At 47.2% G+C, this 15,864-nt stretch overlaps 4 protein-coding genes across 4 annotated transcripts; 2 read left to right on the top strand and 2 right to left on the bottom strand.

The window, feature by feature from the left end:
• L3040_004604 (uncharacterized protein) lies at positions 1-3,606 on the top strand (the record flags this gene model as incomplete). The annotated part of the gene is made up of 1 exon (XM_007287925.1): positions 1-3,606. One exon carries the CDS (start codon positions 1-3, stop codon positions 3,604-3,606), a length of 3,606 nt encoding a protein of 1,201 aa, XP_007287987.1.
• A 1,485-nt stretch (positions 3,607-5,091) lies between these two features.
• Positions 5,092-6,878, top strand: L3040_004603 (uncharacterized protein; the record flags this gene model as incomplete). The annotated part of the gene is made up of 5 exons (XM_066156254.1): positions 5,092-5,243; positions 5,310-5,958; positions 6,474-6,488; positions 6,540-6,622; positions 6,845-6,878. The coding sequence occupies 5 exons, from the start codon at positions 5,092-5,094 to the stop codon at positions 6,876-6,878; spliced, it is 933 nt and encodes a 310-aa protein (XP_066011679.1).
• Positions 6,879-9,622: 2,744 nt separating this feature from the next.
• On the bottom strand, positions 9,623-10,312 carry L3040_004602 (uncharacterized protein; the record flags this gene model as incomplete). Its single annotated transcript, XM_007287923.1, has 1 exon — positions 9,623-10,312. One exon carries the CDS (start codon positions 10,310-10,312, stop codon positions 9,623-9,625), a length of 690 nt encoding a protein of 229 aa, XP_007287985.1.
• Positions 10,313-13,639: 3,327 nt separating this feature from the next.
• Positions 13,640-13,933, bottom strand: L3040_004601 (uncharacterized protein; the record flags this gene model as incomplete). The annotated part of the gene is made up of 1 exon (XM_007287922.2): positions 13,640-13,933. The coding sequence occupies one exon, from the start codon at positions 13,931-13,933 to the stop codon at positions 13,640-13,642; it is 294 nt and encodes a 97-aa protein (XP_007287984.2).
• Between the last annotated feature and the right edge of the window lie 1,931 nt (positions 13,934-15,864).

Below are 15,864 nucleotides of genomic sequence, written 5' to 3'. Positions count from 1 at the left end.
ATGTCTACTTCCTCCACATTCAGCACGAGGCCGGCTGCCTCCAGGAAAACCCCCCCCGCAGAATACAACCACAATCCTTTCGAGCCCGTATCGGACGACAACGACGACGACGACGATGAATGGTGGAACGAAGAAGCTACCTCTGGCCTCACGCCGCCCAAAGCAAAAGAGCCAAGTTCCAAAATCCGAATCACAGAATGGCCCAAGCCGCCCACTGGTCTTGGGATGACTTTCAAGACAGAGAATCGCAGTCATAGCCGGAAACCACCAGGCAGGAGATACTCTGTACAGAAGCTGTCAAGAGACAAGTCGAAAGGACGGCAGAAAAAGCAGAATGCAAAGGCTGGGATAAAAGTTGTGACGAATTTCTCTCGGCATCAATCAGAGGAAACACCGGTACAGCTACAACCCTCTCGGACGGCGCCTCAGATGGGAGGATGCTTCGTTGATCTGGCTGCGCTGCAGGCGCTGAATGGGGGATCCTCGCAGTCGAGTGGGTTTTGGAAGACGAAGAAGAACAAGGTGCTGACCAGGGCGCCGAACATTGCGCCTTCTCTATCGGCTGTGCCGTCCTCGTCTTCAGATTTAGCAAGCCCAGTGATTCCTACTATCTCGGAGCGGCAGCGTTCAGACACGCTGGACTCGTCTCCTTCGAGAGGCAACGACGAGTTATCACCAAACGACCGCCCGATAGTTATCGGTTTATCTATAACTACCGAGGACGCCACAGGACACACCCTGAGTCCACAAACAGCAGCATCCGAAACATCGCGAATAGTCCGAAATTACGAAATCCGCACTCCCGTGAGTCGCGCACCCGATACTCCAACTATCATCATTACACCTGCAAAAGAAGCTTCTCTTTGGTCACCAACGGAGCAAGGAGTCGTCCGTCCTACTCCCAGCTTATATTCAGCCAATGATAGATATACAGCAAAAGATGCACCTCCTGTGCCGCAAATGCCTGCTTCGGTTCTCGAGGACGAGAGACAACGAGTGGCTGCTCAGAGAAGTTATTTCTCTCCGGACTCGGTCGATGTGGCCACCTGGAGCGACGAGGATGAAACCCGTAAATCTCGTGTGGTCTCGTCATGCACAGTATTTGAGGAGGATGAAAGTCCCGTCATTGCAAAGTCAGCTCGTGCGGTATCTGTGAATACCAGATCGAATTGCGAGCGCCATGCAAGTATAAGTACAGTCGCGACTCGGAGACGGTCGAGAGGATGGTGGAATTACATTACAACACCGTTTCTGACAAGATCAAACACTTTTGCGCACCGGGATACCGACACTAAGGCGCCTCCAGATCTGCCAAGCCTTGCAATCGCAGCAACGAAAGCCCAGGATCACGAAAGAAGTGGGAAGATGTGGGAGAAGCAATTCTCCCCATTGACCCCGGAGACTTCTACGTCTGATAATTCGGACCAGTGGTGGGTCACAGACCCGAAACATGGAAACCAAGCCGGTCAATCGCCGATTCTCAGAGAGACTCGGCATAAGCCGCAAACTTCTTCGGGCACTCTCCAGATGGTTCTCTCTGGGACGGTAGGCTTTGGGACGGCCATCGTGTCGAGCATTGCATCCGAAGCTGGCCAGCTGAGCCGAGAGAATACATCTGCTTCGGCTCGATCTAACTCTAGCTTTCATTCCACAACGGATAGGGTGGTACCGGTCCTGAGCGGCGCGCCTGCAAGGCCACTCCGAGGCAATAATCCATTTGTGCAGCCCTGCTTATCAGATCCCAATGAACGTTATAGTACTGTTCAGGCAGTCAACATAGGTATTGAAGCAATTAGGGCTGAACAAAGCAGGAATGGGCAACATATACAATCGCCATCTGCTGGGCCACCGCCACCATACTCTCCATCTCCTGTCCGCGTCAAGTACAAGGCGGTGTTCCCGCCAGGACATGCTCTTGGTATCCAATCTCCTACTTCTCCGGGCCCCATGAGTCCTGGGCTACAACAAGCGATGTCATCTACGGGTGCAATCCCTATGTCTGAAGTACCTCTGACCCCAGTCGGCCGTCGACCAATCAATCTGAATTCTGTATATCCAGAATTACCTATTAGACACATGGACGTGCCTGTCACGGGTGAACACTATGGACCGCCTCCTCAGATGCCAACAAAGGCAGAAGCAAGACGCAGGAGACACGAGAAGGAAGATGCGGCTGCAAGAAGAGTAGGGGGCTGGTGGAGGGGACGCGGCTGCATTCCCGACAGGGGATGCTACGGACGCACTGGACCCGAAGGCCGCAAGAGACGTCGATGGTACATCGGATTGACAGTTGGCTTTCTGGTGATGATCATCATCGTCGTGAGTCTCGCAAGTACACTACACCGAGAATCAAATACGATCGTTGAACCATCCCAATGGCTTAACCTTACCGGATTCCCGCCCATCTTCCTTGGGATGTCAACAGTTGCTGCTCCAGTCAACATCCGAACCAATACTGGATGCATATTTCCAGCTACACAATGGAGCTGTGATGTACCCAAAGAGCTGCAGGCATCAATTGCACCTAATCCCTCGAATCAGCCCAATTTCTTTCTGCATGTGCAGTGGGATAACAGCAGTTCGACTAATGCTACATTCACCAATGTCACGGGGAATCCAAATCTGGTAGATCGGCGCGCACTTTCAGGGCCTGTCTTTGCGAGACAAATCGTCAGAAGCTTTCTACTCAAATCTCGTCAGATTGTCGCATTTGCTCCGAATCCAGCACCACCTTCCTTTGCCGAGGATTTTTTTCTTGGCAACTCAACGGACGGCATCATCTCAGATGATAAAGCCGGCGAGCCAACACCGTTCTACATCTCGTTCCTCCCATCTCCTAACTCCGCACTTCAAAAGCGCTCTCTCTCCGTTCCACCGCTCTCAGCACGCCAAGCTTCGAGCCCTTCAGACCTCTTCCCAAACTTGTCGTCGATCATCCCACTTCCATCTCTAAACGCGGACAAGACGGCCGCACCAGCAAATTTGCTCCCGTTCCCAACTCAACAGCCCATCCGTCTGTATGATCGCGGTTTACCAACAGAGCATTACGGCTTCTACACGTATTTCGACCGCTCTATCTTCCTGAAGAGCCTGGATTTGCTGAACAGCAGCAACTTGGATAGTGGGGAAGTGCCCGCTGACCGAAACGGCGGCTCCACAGAGGCGGAGGCAAAGTTCAGGTGTACGTGGAGCCAGACGCGGTTCCTGGTGCAGATGTGGACGAGGATGAACGGCACCGCTCAACTGCTCAACGCTACTACTTCTCAGCCACCCTCTCACCCCTCTCCTTCAGACACGGAGAGCGCTGCTACGTGGCTCACCCAGCCCGGCTCCTTTCCCTATCCCATCACCATCACCACCGACCGCCACGGCGGCGACCCCGCCAAGAAGATGGTGTACTGCTACGGGCTGGACGATCGCTCGAATGTCATCCTGGACAGCGGGAAGCTGAATGGGGAGAATCGCGCGTTTGGCGGGCAGGCTTTTAATCCGGCGCCGAGCCTCTTTGGGGACGATGGGAGTTTGCCGGGACTAGGGGGATTTGATGGCGGAACGGGGGGTTGTAGTTGCGCTTGGAGTAATTTCGTGAGGTTGAAGAGCGGCTGAGGGTTAGGTTTGGATGGGTGGGGTGATGGTTCGCAGGTACTGAGCCGAGAAACAGGTCGAGAGGGAAAGGCGAAGAGAGAAGGGGGACGGGGGACGGGGGAAGGGGGAACGGGTATGGGGGATGGGAGATTGAATTGGATAATATGTTTTGAAGTAGTGATCAGACGTCCGGAGTATATTACTTAGGTTAATGCGTACATGAAAGGATCAGCAGACCGGCTACGTGTCGGCTTCTCATGGAGTCCATTATACAGGTAGTTTGTACAAGCAGGAGTAATCGATTTAAGGGACTTGGGTAGGTAGGCATGTAGGCTCCGGTTTTGAAAATCCGGTTGCCTGTCATTCAGAAGCGAGATCAGCTACCTACCTACCTAGGTACCTTCCATCTCTGCCGGGCCCTGGCACGCCTACAGTCGCTCGAGCTACCCAATTGATCCATTCATCTTGAAAGCGAAACTGGATTGACTTTTGACGGGTTTTCTATCGCCATGGCCATTACTATCACTATCGCTTGAGAAATGCGATTTATTGCCTGCAGTTCCCTTGCCCTGTTTATATAATATGTGTATATATATATAAATATGGAATCATTCCGTCGTGAATGTAGGATGTGATATGATATGATGGAGGATTTTCTTTCCTTTCTCTGAAACTAATCTGTTCGTGATAGATATACCGGTAGTGAGTATTGATTAGAGCGGGGGGTTGAGAGAGAGAGAGAGAGAGAGAGAGAGAGAGCCTTTGTATACGGAGGTGCAAGCCCTAAAAAGTTTGTCACCGCCTAATTCTGCCCGCCAATTTATTCGGATTCTCGGACCGGCGGGCAGAATTAGGCGGTGACAAACTCTTGGGCTTGCACCTCCGTATACTGAAGGCGTGTACGGAATACGGAGATAGTTTCTTGGCGGAATTATCTTTCTCCTTCTTCCTTGGGGGAAATGTGAGTGATTAGGTTGCTTGGCTGCGGTGCAGCAGGTTGATGATTTCCGCTTGCTTTTTTTTACGTAAGGCGGCTTGATTTGGATTGGCTCAATCTGGTCTGTTGCTGTCACTTTTTCTGTTTCTGTTTTTTTGCTTTTTGGTTTGTTTTTTGCTTTTTGCTTTTTGTTTTGTTTTTGTTGTTTTTTTTGTCTTGGTTTGTTTTGTTTCACCCTGTCATGCCGTAATCAGTCATCGATCGGCCTTTAGATTTTCCGTCTGACCCTTGTAAACACCGGCAAGTCAAGCTCGGACCAGCAGAGCTAGCCTTTATTGTAGCTCTATGAAGCTTAGAGAGCCCTCCTGGATCGACTTAAGTGTGAGTATTGCTGCTCATCAAGACTTGCACACACGAACGAGCACGACCGATGATCTGTATTCTTCTTTGAATTTCTCTCAAACATATGGACGCATTGCCTTTGAGAGATAGTGCCCAGCATTAGCAAGCAAAGGGGAAGTTTGAAGAAGGGAATAAACCAAGGAGAGAAGAACCAGAACCCAGTAACCATGCCATCGGTAGCAGAACAACCTCTCGCGGTCTCCCTCTCGCCTGCCAGCATCCACAAGAAACGAAGGAGAGAGGATGGCGTTGGTGGCATCGGAGCTGGAGCTGGAAATACAAGCAGCAAGAAGGAGCATGAGGCGCCGATGAGGTTCTCGTGTGTATACCCCTTTCCTCCCCCCTGCCCCCTCCCCCAAGCTGAGGCTCACTAACAAGTTCATAGTGACATGCACAACCGCAGCCCTTACGACCATCGCGGCTCTTACGAACCCTACGTCTCGGAACTCAGTAGAGACAGCCAGCGGACTCTGCTTACCCCTAAAAGCAGCAGGAAATTTCAGCCGCAGCATAATGTTAAGAGGCAGCGGATCGGACTTCCAGATGCTAGTGGCTGCATTGTGTCTAGGAAGGACATGCTTTTGGCTTTTGATCAAACCGCCGCTCACGCCGATTCAGTGGTGCAGAAGCTGGGGATGAAAGCCTCAGGAGGGAGTGGAAGTGTGCAAGGGACTTCAAAGGTTGATCTGAGGCCCTGCCATGTCTGCCGCCGTAAACCGACCGTCAAGGCTGAGCTGGAGGCGTTTGGCGACTGTGAGAGCTGCGGAGAGAGAACGTGTTATATCTGTACGAGGAGATGTGAGGGGCCCGGGATTGGGACTAGGCTTGGGTTTGGTGTTGCTGTTGCTGTTGATAGAGGGAAGATGGGAGATGATCACATGGTGATGCAGGATGGTAGTTTCGGGTACGGTGAGAAGGATAAGCGCGGAGGTGAGGATCTGGATGCGATAGAAGGGAATAAGGGAGGTATGACAGTGCCGCACAAGGATCAGATTTGCAGTGGGTGTTGTTTGGAGAGGGGGCCGGAGGGGGAGGTATGGTGTTTGGGTTGCTTGAGAGCAGAGGGGGGGAGGGGTTGAAGTGAAGTGAAGCGCAGTGGAGGTTGCAAACCAAAGGACACCTTGGGGATGGGCTTTGGTATTTATTGGTTATGGATACGGAACTTCAACAGGTACAAAAACTACATTATCGAAGTTGGAGGCGGCAATGACATTGGCACTACCATCTGCCACAGAATACATGCTGTTGTGCGGAACAGCCATAGTCTAAAGCATGCCTCAGGATCCACCCAAGCTGGTTGGGTGGGGCAGCTATGTATGCCTGAGGCTTCATCCAGGTCTTGGCTCACATGACCTCGCCCAAATGGCGCACTGCCGCACCAAGGGATATATATATTTGTATCGTCAGTCCCTTCGATAGAATTCAAAAAGCTCTATTCAATCTACGGAATCCCCTCCTACCTCGGTGAACCATTTGCACCATACATGCCAATACTGTAATTTTGATCTTTTGGTAGAGGAGTTATTCAAAGATCTCGGGATGTGTCTAGTATGACTCCGGAAAGGCAGGTTTCCCGGAAGCAATGCCTACTGAACTCTAACTCTAACTTCCACAGAACGAACGGCGGCTGAGACCCCCCCTGGCTCATGGTCAAACGCATCTGCACTGGCAGTGGAGGAGATATAGGGATATGCATAGGTACGCTGCCTATCCGTCAAGCTAATGGTTGGCAGCGCTCTCCACCGCTCTCATCTCCTCTCGTCCCTTTCCGCCATTTTCAGCTCTATTCAGTCTATCTTCTACATTTTATAGGCTTTTCTACCTTCCTCTTGGGTTGCTGTTGCTATCGCTCAAGTCCTCTTCTGTCATCAATGATAGCGTGGTCACTGACTAGCGACATGTACATACTTACTTTGCAAGCTTTCTATTGCGCAGTATCGTATCTCGGACTTAGGCCTCGCATGCAGCCCGGTGGAGAAGCTGGGTAGTGTTATTCAAGGAGTCGATCTCGCTAAAGAGGAAGTCGAAATCCATAGAACGGAATACATACAAAACTGTGAACTTTCCACGGCTTTGTGATTCAGGATAGAAGAGCCACTTCGTGCTGTATTTCACACTAGAGAGAGAGAGAGAGAGAGAGAGAGAGAGAAGGTCGATGGCCATCCGAGTCCAGGCAGCAGAGTCTCACTGCCGTATATCATACAATGTATCTCTTACCTTGATTCTAGCAATAGAAGGAGCTAGATATTTTATTTTATTTCTCGGAATCCCAGATAACTATAGCTTTTTCATCTCGTAGAAGGAAGTACACAGAAATGAAAATACCAGAAATAATAGAGGTACTTTTTTTTTCTTTTTTTTTTTTCGAAAATTACTGACAGCCATGGAGGTGACTTCTCAAGCTGCCGTTGTCGGGCCGATGCGACAACATCAATAAATCCTCGCTTACGCCGGCCGTCGACAGCCGCCGCTATCATAGCATACAGCCTCCCAAACCCAAACACAGATAAGGAAAGGAAACTTTTAATAATCTTACGGAAATCGCTACGGGGGAAAATAAAACGAATAAAAAGAGACAATGAGTTCGCTGGCGAGGCCGGGGCCTTTTCTATACGAGAGAAAACAAGCTCGCAGACGATCGGGGACGGTGCTACATCTTTCGACCAGTCTACATACTTGATGGCATGAGGCCATCAGGTCCCCTAGGAGCACGTGCGCGCTAGGGAGGTACATTGACTTCTCTTACCAAGGAGAACTTAGAAATATCATCCTCTTTATACAACGCGTTCCCTCCCTCCACTTAAAAGTGGTGATACACGCAAGGACCGAACATGCAGCCTCTTTAATTCGCAATCAAGCAATAATTAAAACAATACAAGCAGATACCAACAATACTAACAATACTAAACAGCAATAATAGCACTACCAGCCAATCAACCCTACGAAAACACTTCTTAATCCTTAACCACCACTACTAAGAACTTATAATAATACAGCTAATCAACCGCTTAACACCAACTACTATTATTCAAAACCTATAGCCCACAACTTACAACTCAAACCTACGATAAGATCAACTTATGAACCATACTTAAACCCGTCAACTGCTTACCGAAACCACTTTAAATCCTAGAAAGACATACTTTCACTTATATACCACTTCTCTACTGCCTCAATCATTTCGAAGGCTAAGCGAAACTCACTTTTTAAAGAAAAACTCCGATCACGAATATACTTATGGGTAACAAGGTCCGTAACATTACTAACGGCATAATGAGATACAACTAGCTTATCAAGATCACCTTCCTAAGATCCACCTACTACCTTACACGATAAGCAAATTATTCAGTTCATATTTAACACAAAAATCAAAGTTTACGACCCCGATTCCACAATATAAACCGGACTCGGATAAGGCCTTAAACCACCCTACCAACCGCAAACCCCTTACCTCACTCTTTCCTTTAAGACTACTCCTATATCACCTAAGGCAATAAAAAGGATATCCAACTCTAAGATGCTTCGATTCGATAGATGTAAGAATTACGACGGCGAAATGCTAGCCGAACTTAAGCTAGACAAGCTTGACTATGACTTCAAAGTTGACGGCTTAGACAACCCTTCACTTTTAATACACCTTAGAGCTATCTCGATCCTGTTACCCGGTAAGGCAGGCAGGAAATTCAGATCTAATGTAAGAATGAAATATATAATTGCCAACCGGACCACAGCTGTAGACAAAGAGAAGTTCGAAGTGATAGAGTAGCTGAAGACGCAGTTCCCTAACGACGAAGAACTCATAGAGGAGCAAGACGCTGTGTAAGCAAGCAAGCAAGCTAGCAAGTAATAAAGAGAGCGATGAGGAGAGAGAAAGATAGTAGCCGATCGACAACGAGACTTTTCAGCAAGAAGAGTGTTGATTTGTTTATAGCTGGCATCTATGCTCTTATCCTCGACAGTAGAATCAATTTTCATTCCCTCGAGGCAACCGTGGAATGGACGTTTTGAGGAGTTCGCGGCACTTGAGGATTGCTTTCGACCACACCCGTCGAGGGGCAAATGAGTGAACCCGTCGAGGACGGAAGACATGAGCGTTGTAGGTGTTGTAGCGGCTGATGATCGTCGTAGTATTCTGGCGAAATCTGCCTTGTATATCGAATCTTGTCGTGCGGTATAAGGTTATAATACTAGAAACTGCAATGCGCATTGCAGGTCTGCTTCTGCATAACAAATCTAAATATAGAGAAAGACCTTGATCGATACTCTAATTCTGCGTAATCCACCTCCTCTATGAGTGAATAGCTGCCGAAAAGCTAGCTGCTAGTCCTGGGGACGAGAAATGTTCATAAGGATAGGCTTCAGAACTCCTTTAGAAATATCTGCTCACCCTCTTTGAAATCATGATAATGCAACGAGTGAACTTCTCTAGCTCTAGTTAATGTACGTTCACAAGTGCGCATGTGACCGCTGCTACCTTGCTGCTTGAACAAACAAACGGCTGCTTGTGAGAGCTGAAGATAATTAATATCAAATAAAACAATTGAAGAAGCATACTCATACATAGCGATGCATATGCTCACCTCGCGAGCAGTAAAGCCCATACCCAGTCCAACATAACAATACACAGCCATAATTCTGGCTCAGATGCGGAACAAACTTCGCTCACTCAAGATCCCAGCCCGACTTCGTGGAGCACATCTACTCGGTCTCATCTTCATCTACCGGGGCCTTCTCAACTGCTGTGGCCTTCGCCTTCGGTGGTCGTCCCCGTCCGCGCTTCGTCCCGTCGGGATTTAATACCGGCTTCTTGGGCGGCTTCGGTCCCCCAGCCTTAGGAGGTCTGCCGCGCCCACGCTTCACAGGGGGGTCCGCCGCCGCTGGAGCTGCAGCCACACCGTCTTCCTCCTCCTCCTCCTCCTCCTCCTCCTCCTCTCCGTCCCTCTTCCGCTTGCTAGCCTTCGGCGTGACAGTAGAAGCAGAAGCGGGCGACTTCCCTCCCTTCTTGTCCCCCTTGGTATTTTTCGGCGTAGATGCAGCAGACGCCTTCTCTTTCTTCTTGTCCTCCTTGGCCTTGTTCTTCGCCTCTTCCTTCTCCTTCTTCGCGTCTCCTCTCGCCCGAGTCACCTCCTCAGCCCTACCCTCCACCTCCTCAACCAGATACCATCTGCGGTCCGGCCCGCCGAGAAACGCAGGCTTGGGCTCGGTCTTCATATTCAGGCCCTCGAGGTCGTCCTCCTTCAGCTTGAAGCGGGACTTGATATCCGTGATGCCGATGATGGAGGCGTCGCGGCACTCGGAGCATTGCGACGCGTTGGTGAAGGGGTTGGTGCGGAGCTTGACGTTGGCCGTTGAGCAGCTCGCGCAGGTGCCTGATTTAAGGGGAGGCATTTTGATGAGCTGATGTTGCTCGCGGCACCAGTGGATTTAATAGTTGTTATTATTGTTGTTATTGTTGTTGTTGTTATGTAGGTCTTAGGGATGGGGAATGGAATGGGTTGTGTTTATATGACGCGCTCTGTTAGACGCGACGGGGATTGGTCGACATGACTAAGCTTTCGCCACCCCCTTTTTACGCGAGTTTTTGTGCTATGGATACGACGTTGAGGAAGGAGTGGAACAGAAGAGATAGCTGGTAACTCTCGCTTTGAAACCTCCCCTGCCAGCTCGCCATAAGTTTCGCTGCCCTTTATAGGACAGGACGTCTTTAAGAAGAGTCGACCAAGGCTGCTAGAAGCGAGAGAAGTAAGGCAAGTAAACAATGTAGATTGACGAAAATGCGCTCTTCCACGGATTTTGTTTTCAAGCAAATGCAACTTTGCGAACGGGGTGGAATGTAAGGGCATTTTTAGAGGAGCCGGATGGATGATAGCCACTAGCTGAAATGATCAGCTGGTTCTCCGCTCCTTTCAGAAATTGTCTTAGATAGACTGCGGAGGAGAAGCTCGCAACCGAGGACCCAATGTCGACAACCTCCTCATCATTGGCCAACTCTTATCTCACTCACTATTCAATCCGACATTCCTACAGTCCAATCTCCCAGCCTTCGAAAAGCAAAGCAAAGCAAAGCAAAACCGGCATCCTACTCACATCTTAATCAATACTCCTAAACCACCCACTATGTGCTCAATCAACCCATGAATGCCTTCTCCTGTCACCCTAGCGATACAAAGGGACTGGAAATATCTAAAAGAGTATTTAGTCTACGGCAGACACATTCGTCCACCTTACCTAAAATGCATATCTCTTCAGGCTAGCTAGCAGGACTGTGGTCAGCACGTGGTTCTCTCTCTCTCTCCGTAACCGGCCGCGAGTTGGACGAAAGGGCGGGAATTTAACGCACGCATGTGTGGGGAGGGATCTCCGTATGTATATATGCGTGGGGGCGAGCATTTGTGTGGTGAGAGGTAAGAAGGGAGAGGTTAGCAGTGAGAGCTCAGAAGTGAGAGCTCAGAAGTGACAGATCAGAAGTGACAGATCAGAAGTGAGAGATTATAAGTGAAAGAACTCAAGGACATAACCATTACCAGTCCCGAACAAAGAGATAAAGAAGGGCCGTATGAAGTATTTGAATTCAATTCAGCAGCGCTCCATCCGTTGGCCAAACTTGCCGAATTCCAGCAATAGTAACAGCAGTACAGTACTAACGATGTTACGATGCATAAAGGCCTTTTCCGCACCAAAACTAAGAATCAAAATTGGGGGGAAAAAAAAACATAATAGAAAGAGTTTACTAATCCCACCTTCGGGGAAGTAGTCCACTTGAACTATGAAGCTTAAATCTGCTTATATATTAGAACTAGATGCATAAGATAGGAGCTGAAATCGCCCCCCTTTTTAAAAGCTCTCCTAGCCTTTCCAAAATTTGCGAAGTTAATAGTCATTGCGCTGACTTGGACCTGCGGGCTCTTAGTAACAATCAGGACAAGCAAGTATCCTAGGTCAAGCAAGTTTCCTACCGGTACTTCAAATGGTCAGAGCACCGAAAATACCAGCATTCTATACACAAAAAAAGATGCGTAACGCAACGTATTTTGACAACTAATCGTCGGCTCAGTCTTAAAGGATGAAAGGAGGCCCACCTAAGCGAGCCGACGATTATCATATCTAAGCAAAATTCGGTATTCCTTCGAATAAGATTAATTGACTTTACATTTGACTTTATATCCGAGCTTTCTTATAGACCACTGTTAATCAAACTCGATTCGCGGAATTCGTTATTATTCGGCTCTTCTACTTGCGAATTACTAATCTCAATCAAGAGATTAAACTTAAGAAAATCGATATGGTCATTCGTTTCTTTTTTAATTAAACTTTTGATCGTTAGACTATATACTACGTAAAATAGTTGAAAGTAACTTTTGCGCGTTAAGCGATCGTTTTTCGATCGCAATAAATGCTTTATTAAGTTCTCGATTTGAGATTGAATTTTTGAACGCAAGCAAGCTAGTAGTAGTATTACGTCGCAGGCGTAATCATTATACTTTTGAGGATTGAGTAATCACGGAGCTTAAAGTGAGAATTAAATTTTTGAAGCACCCTCAAGGGTGTAATACTACGTAATTCGGAGGAGGTGGGGGGAGGTGGGGGGGGAGGGGATGGTAATTTTTGCTATTACCACGGTACAGGGCTAAAGTATTACCCCTCGAGGGTGCCTCAAAAGTCTAGTTTCCACTTTAAAACCCCTGCTTACCCTACCCTCGAGGGGTAATACTTACGCCTGGGACGTAGTATAAGCCGAACTCGTTTTTTTTTCAAACTGTATTATCTTTTCGAATAATTGTACCTTGCATTTTCCAGAGCTTTTTAGATTTCTTAATAGCCGCTTAAAGCGTTTTCTTAGCCTTTCGTAGCGCCGCCACCTTCCTTGCTTCCGTGCGAATTTAAATTCCTTCTTTTAAATCACTAATCGCAGCAAAAGAACCTCCGTGGCAATACTTTTTCGCGATGTCTTTTTGCGTTTCCTACTCTTTCTAATCTTTTGCTAAAGGTTGAGTGAGGTGTTCTCTCGAAATGAGGTGTGCTTTTTAAAGTTCGATAGAAGCTTGCTCTGTTATAGTTTAAAAAAAGAATTGCTTCGTAAAATGAGTTGTTATGAGGTTGCGCTTCTTCTTTTTAGCTCGATATACGTAATACAGCCTTCCGTGAAGCAGGTTCTTTGGCTTCGAAGATACGTGCTAACGTAAAAGCAGATTCATTTTCCGGTCGTTGCTTTTCTCCGTCATCGGTTTCTATCTCTTTTAAAACCTAATCGCGCGCTTTTTGAAAGGCGCGGTCATACCTTTTTTTCATAGTATAGCGGCCGTAATAATTAAAAATTGCAAGAGCTTTAGAAGTGCTTTGCTTGACCTGGGACACTTGCTTGTCTTGACTGTTACCGAGAGCCCGCAGGTGAAAGTCAGCGCACTGATTATCAACTTCACATCTTGAGTGGAAGTGTCGGTATCACAGGTACCGAATAAGAAGTACGAATATATAGTGGTACCAATTGTATTCGTGAAGTCTGAGGTTCTAGTACAAAGCTCTGAAGGAGCCTTATACTCTAGTGCCAAGGCCGGCTACCTAGCGTAGCCACGTAACCACGTGACCTACATTCCCACATTAGCAATTTTTACTTTTCCTTTTACGGGCATCGTCCCGTCTCGCTGATCCATGTCCAAGCAAAGCTTGAAAACATCACTTTTGTATACAAATACAGTATTAATCTTATGCTTGTCTTTATCCATCGAGCATTTCACCATTCTCCATCATCGTATCCATCGTCGTAGTCGCTTTCGTAGTCTTCTTCGTAGTCTTCTTCGTCCTCGTTCTGATCTTCGGAATTGTCTTCGAATTCCTCTCGTAACTCTTCGATTTGCTCTGCGTAGCCAATCTGCTCTTCTGTTTCGTAGTCGTAATCGTATTGAGGTTGTTGAGCTTGTTGAGCTTGTTGAGCTTGTTGAGCTTGTTGGAAACGAGGTGAAGAAAATCGAGGTACGGAAGGTCGAGGTGAGGGAAGCCAATCGTCATCATCGTCAGGTTGGTAAGTGTATCGAGGTTGATTCGGAAAGGAGCGCGGAGCTTGAGATTGTGTGTATTAAGGCCGAGTCGAGAAGGTCCGAAGAGCTTGAGGTTGCTGAATTGGGAAGTTCTATAACGAAGCTCGAGATTGCAAAGCTAAAGCGGGAAATAGATCTCTAACTTGAATGTAGCGCTGAGTATCGATATTTCGAAGGTGTAAAAGCAAGTCTTGCTGAATTAGCTAAAAGCTATGTTAAGGTCGGTTTTCGTATCGATTTAGAGAAGCTAAGTATTCTTGAATTTCTTGAGCTTGGGATTGAATGTATCGAGGCCGAGTGCGCTGGCGTAGCTCTTGTATCCGAGTTTAGAAGGTACGCAAAAAGAAGGATCGCTAAACTAGCTGAACAATTAGCTGAGGAATTGGCTGAATAGCTAGCTGAATTGCAATTGGCTGAAGGATTGGCTGAATAGCTGGCTGAATTGCAATTGGCTAAGGGATTAGTAGTGGTTGCTTTGCAATAAGCTCGAAGCGCTCAGATTCGAGGTCGTCCGTCCAAACGTAAGGTGTTGTTTCTTCGAAGCAAGCTTGTAGCACGTAGCTATACGAAGTTCTTTTGATAGGTTGAACCCAAACCTCTCGAAGTACTAGCGATTCGCGGAGGTCTCGAGTTACTCGGCGATCTCCGAGCTTCCAAATTGTTTTTGTAAACCCTTTAAAGTCTTCTCTAAAGTATTCCTACATTTGTTTGCCTTTGTGTATTGCTTTTCGATAGCGCACGAGATTGAGAAAGATGTAGCCGTTGACGATAAGAGTTGTTAAGTGATTTGGATTTGTAATTTCGAAGTTTTCTATCTATCTTTCCACTTTGTATTGAACCGTTAGCATATCCATCTTATTCGAGTGAGAAGGTGAGTGCTGAAAAGGTGAGAGAGTAAAAATTCGAAGTGCTCAATGAAGAGGTCGAAAAATTGACTTAGCGCAAAGAAGGAGGTTCGCGCTAAGGTAAAGGTGAAAGCGTGTTTGTTGTATTGCGTGATGGACGCAGGTTATTTCTTGACAAAACAAGCTCGAAAGTCGAAGACTGTACTTAGTTTGACAATAAGCTTGTACTTAGAAAAAGAGAGCGAAAGCTATGCTCAGATTGCTCTTATTCTCGAAGGTCAGTTGCGCGCGTGCCGGCGAAAAAACTTTTTGAATATCCGAAAAGAAAGCGAAAGCTATACTCAAGTTGCCGTTTTATCGATATTCTTTAGCATCTCTCTGCAAAACGAAGACTATACTCAGTTTGTTTTTGCAGATCGATCTCTTCTATAAGGACCTTGTTGTTCTACGATCAATTGTGAGATTGACTATTGATCAATATCGGTATCATAAGTACCGAATGAGAAGTACGAATATATGGTGGTACCAATTGTATTCGTGAAGTCTGAGGTTCTAATACAAAGCTCTGAAGGAGCCTTATACTCTAGTGCCAAGGCCGGCTACCTAGCGTAGCCACGTAACCACGTGACCTACATTCCCACAGGAAGCCAAATTTCTACTGTAAACTTTCTGCTTTAACTAACTCAATTAATTTAACAATATCCAATAGAATAAGATGGTTTTATGGTTACGAGCTATTCTTATTTTACAAAAGGTTTTTTATTTTTTCAATCATCTTTCAAAGCTCAGAGCTTGTATGGCTCGCAGATGCAAGCCAAGTTGCGCGTCAAGATGCAAGAATTAAAAAATCTGTATGGCTTATGCACGTAAATCTTATAAAGTGTGCATCTAACCTTGCAACTTGTAATTGCGTTATACAAATCGAAGTTGCAGCAAAAAGCTCCAACTTCCAAGTTGCGAGCTCAAGTTGCAAGCTATTCACCCGCCTCCCCTTTCCTTTCCGCTTATTCTGGTCACCTGTTCATCCTTCTACCACGCTATCTTTTTGCAATAGCTTCTT

The sequence above is a fragment of the Drepanopeziza brunnea genome (assembly GCF_022702325.1).
Source record: "Drepanopeziza brunnea f. sp. 'multigermtubi' strain 214-2 chromosome Unknown ctg7, whole genome shotgun sequence".
In the NCBI taxonomy this organism is placed as follows: domain Eukaryota; kingdom Fungi; phylum Ascomycota; class Leotiomycetes; order Helotiales; family Drepanopezizaceae; genus Drepanopeziza; species Drepanopeziza brunnea.
The sequence above is the reverse complement of the archived record's forward strand: the minus strand, read 5'-3'. Positions and strand labels throughout refer to the sequence as shown.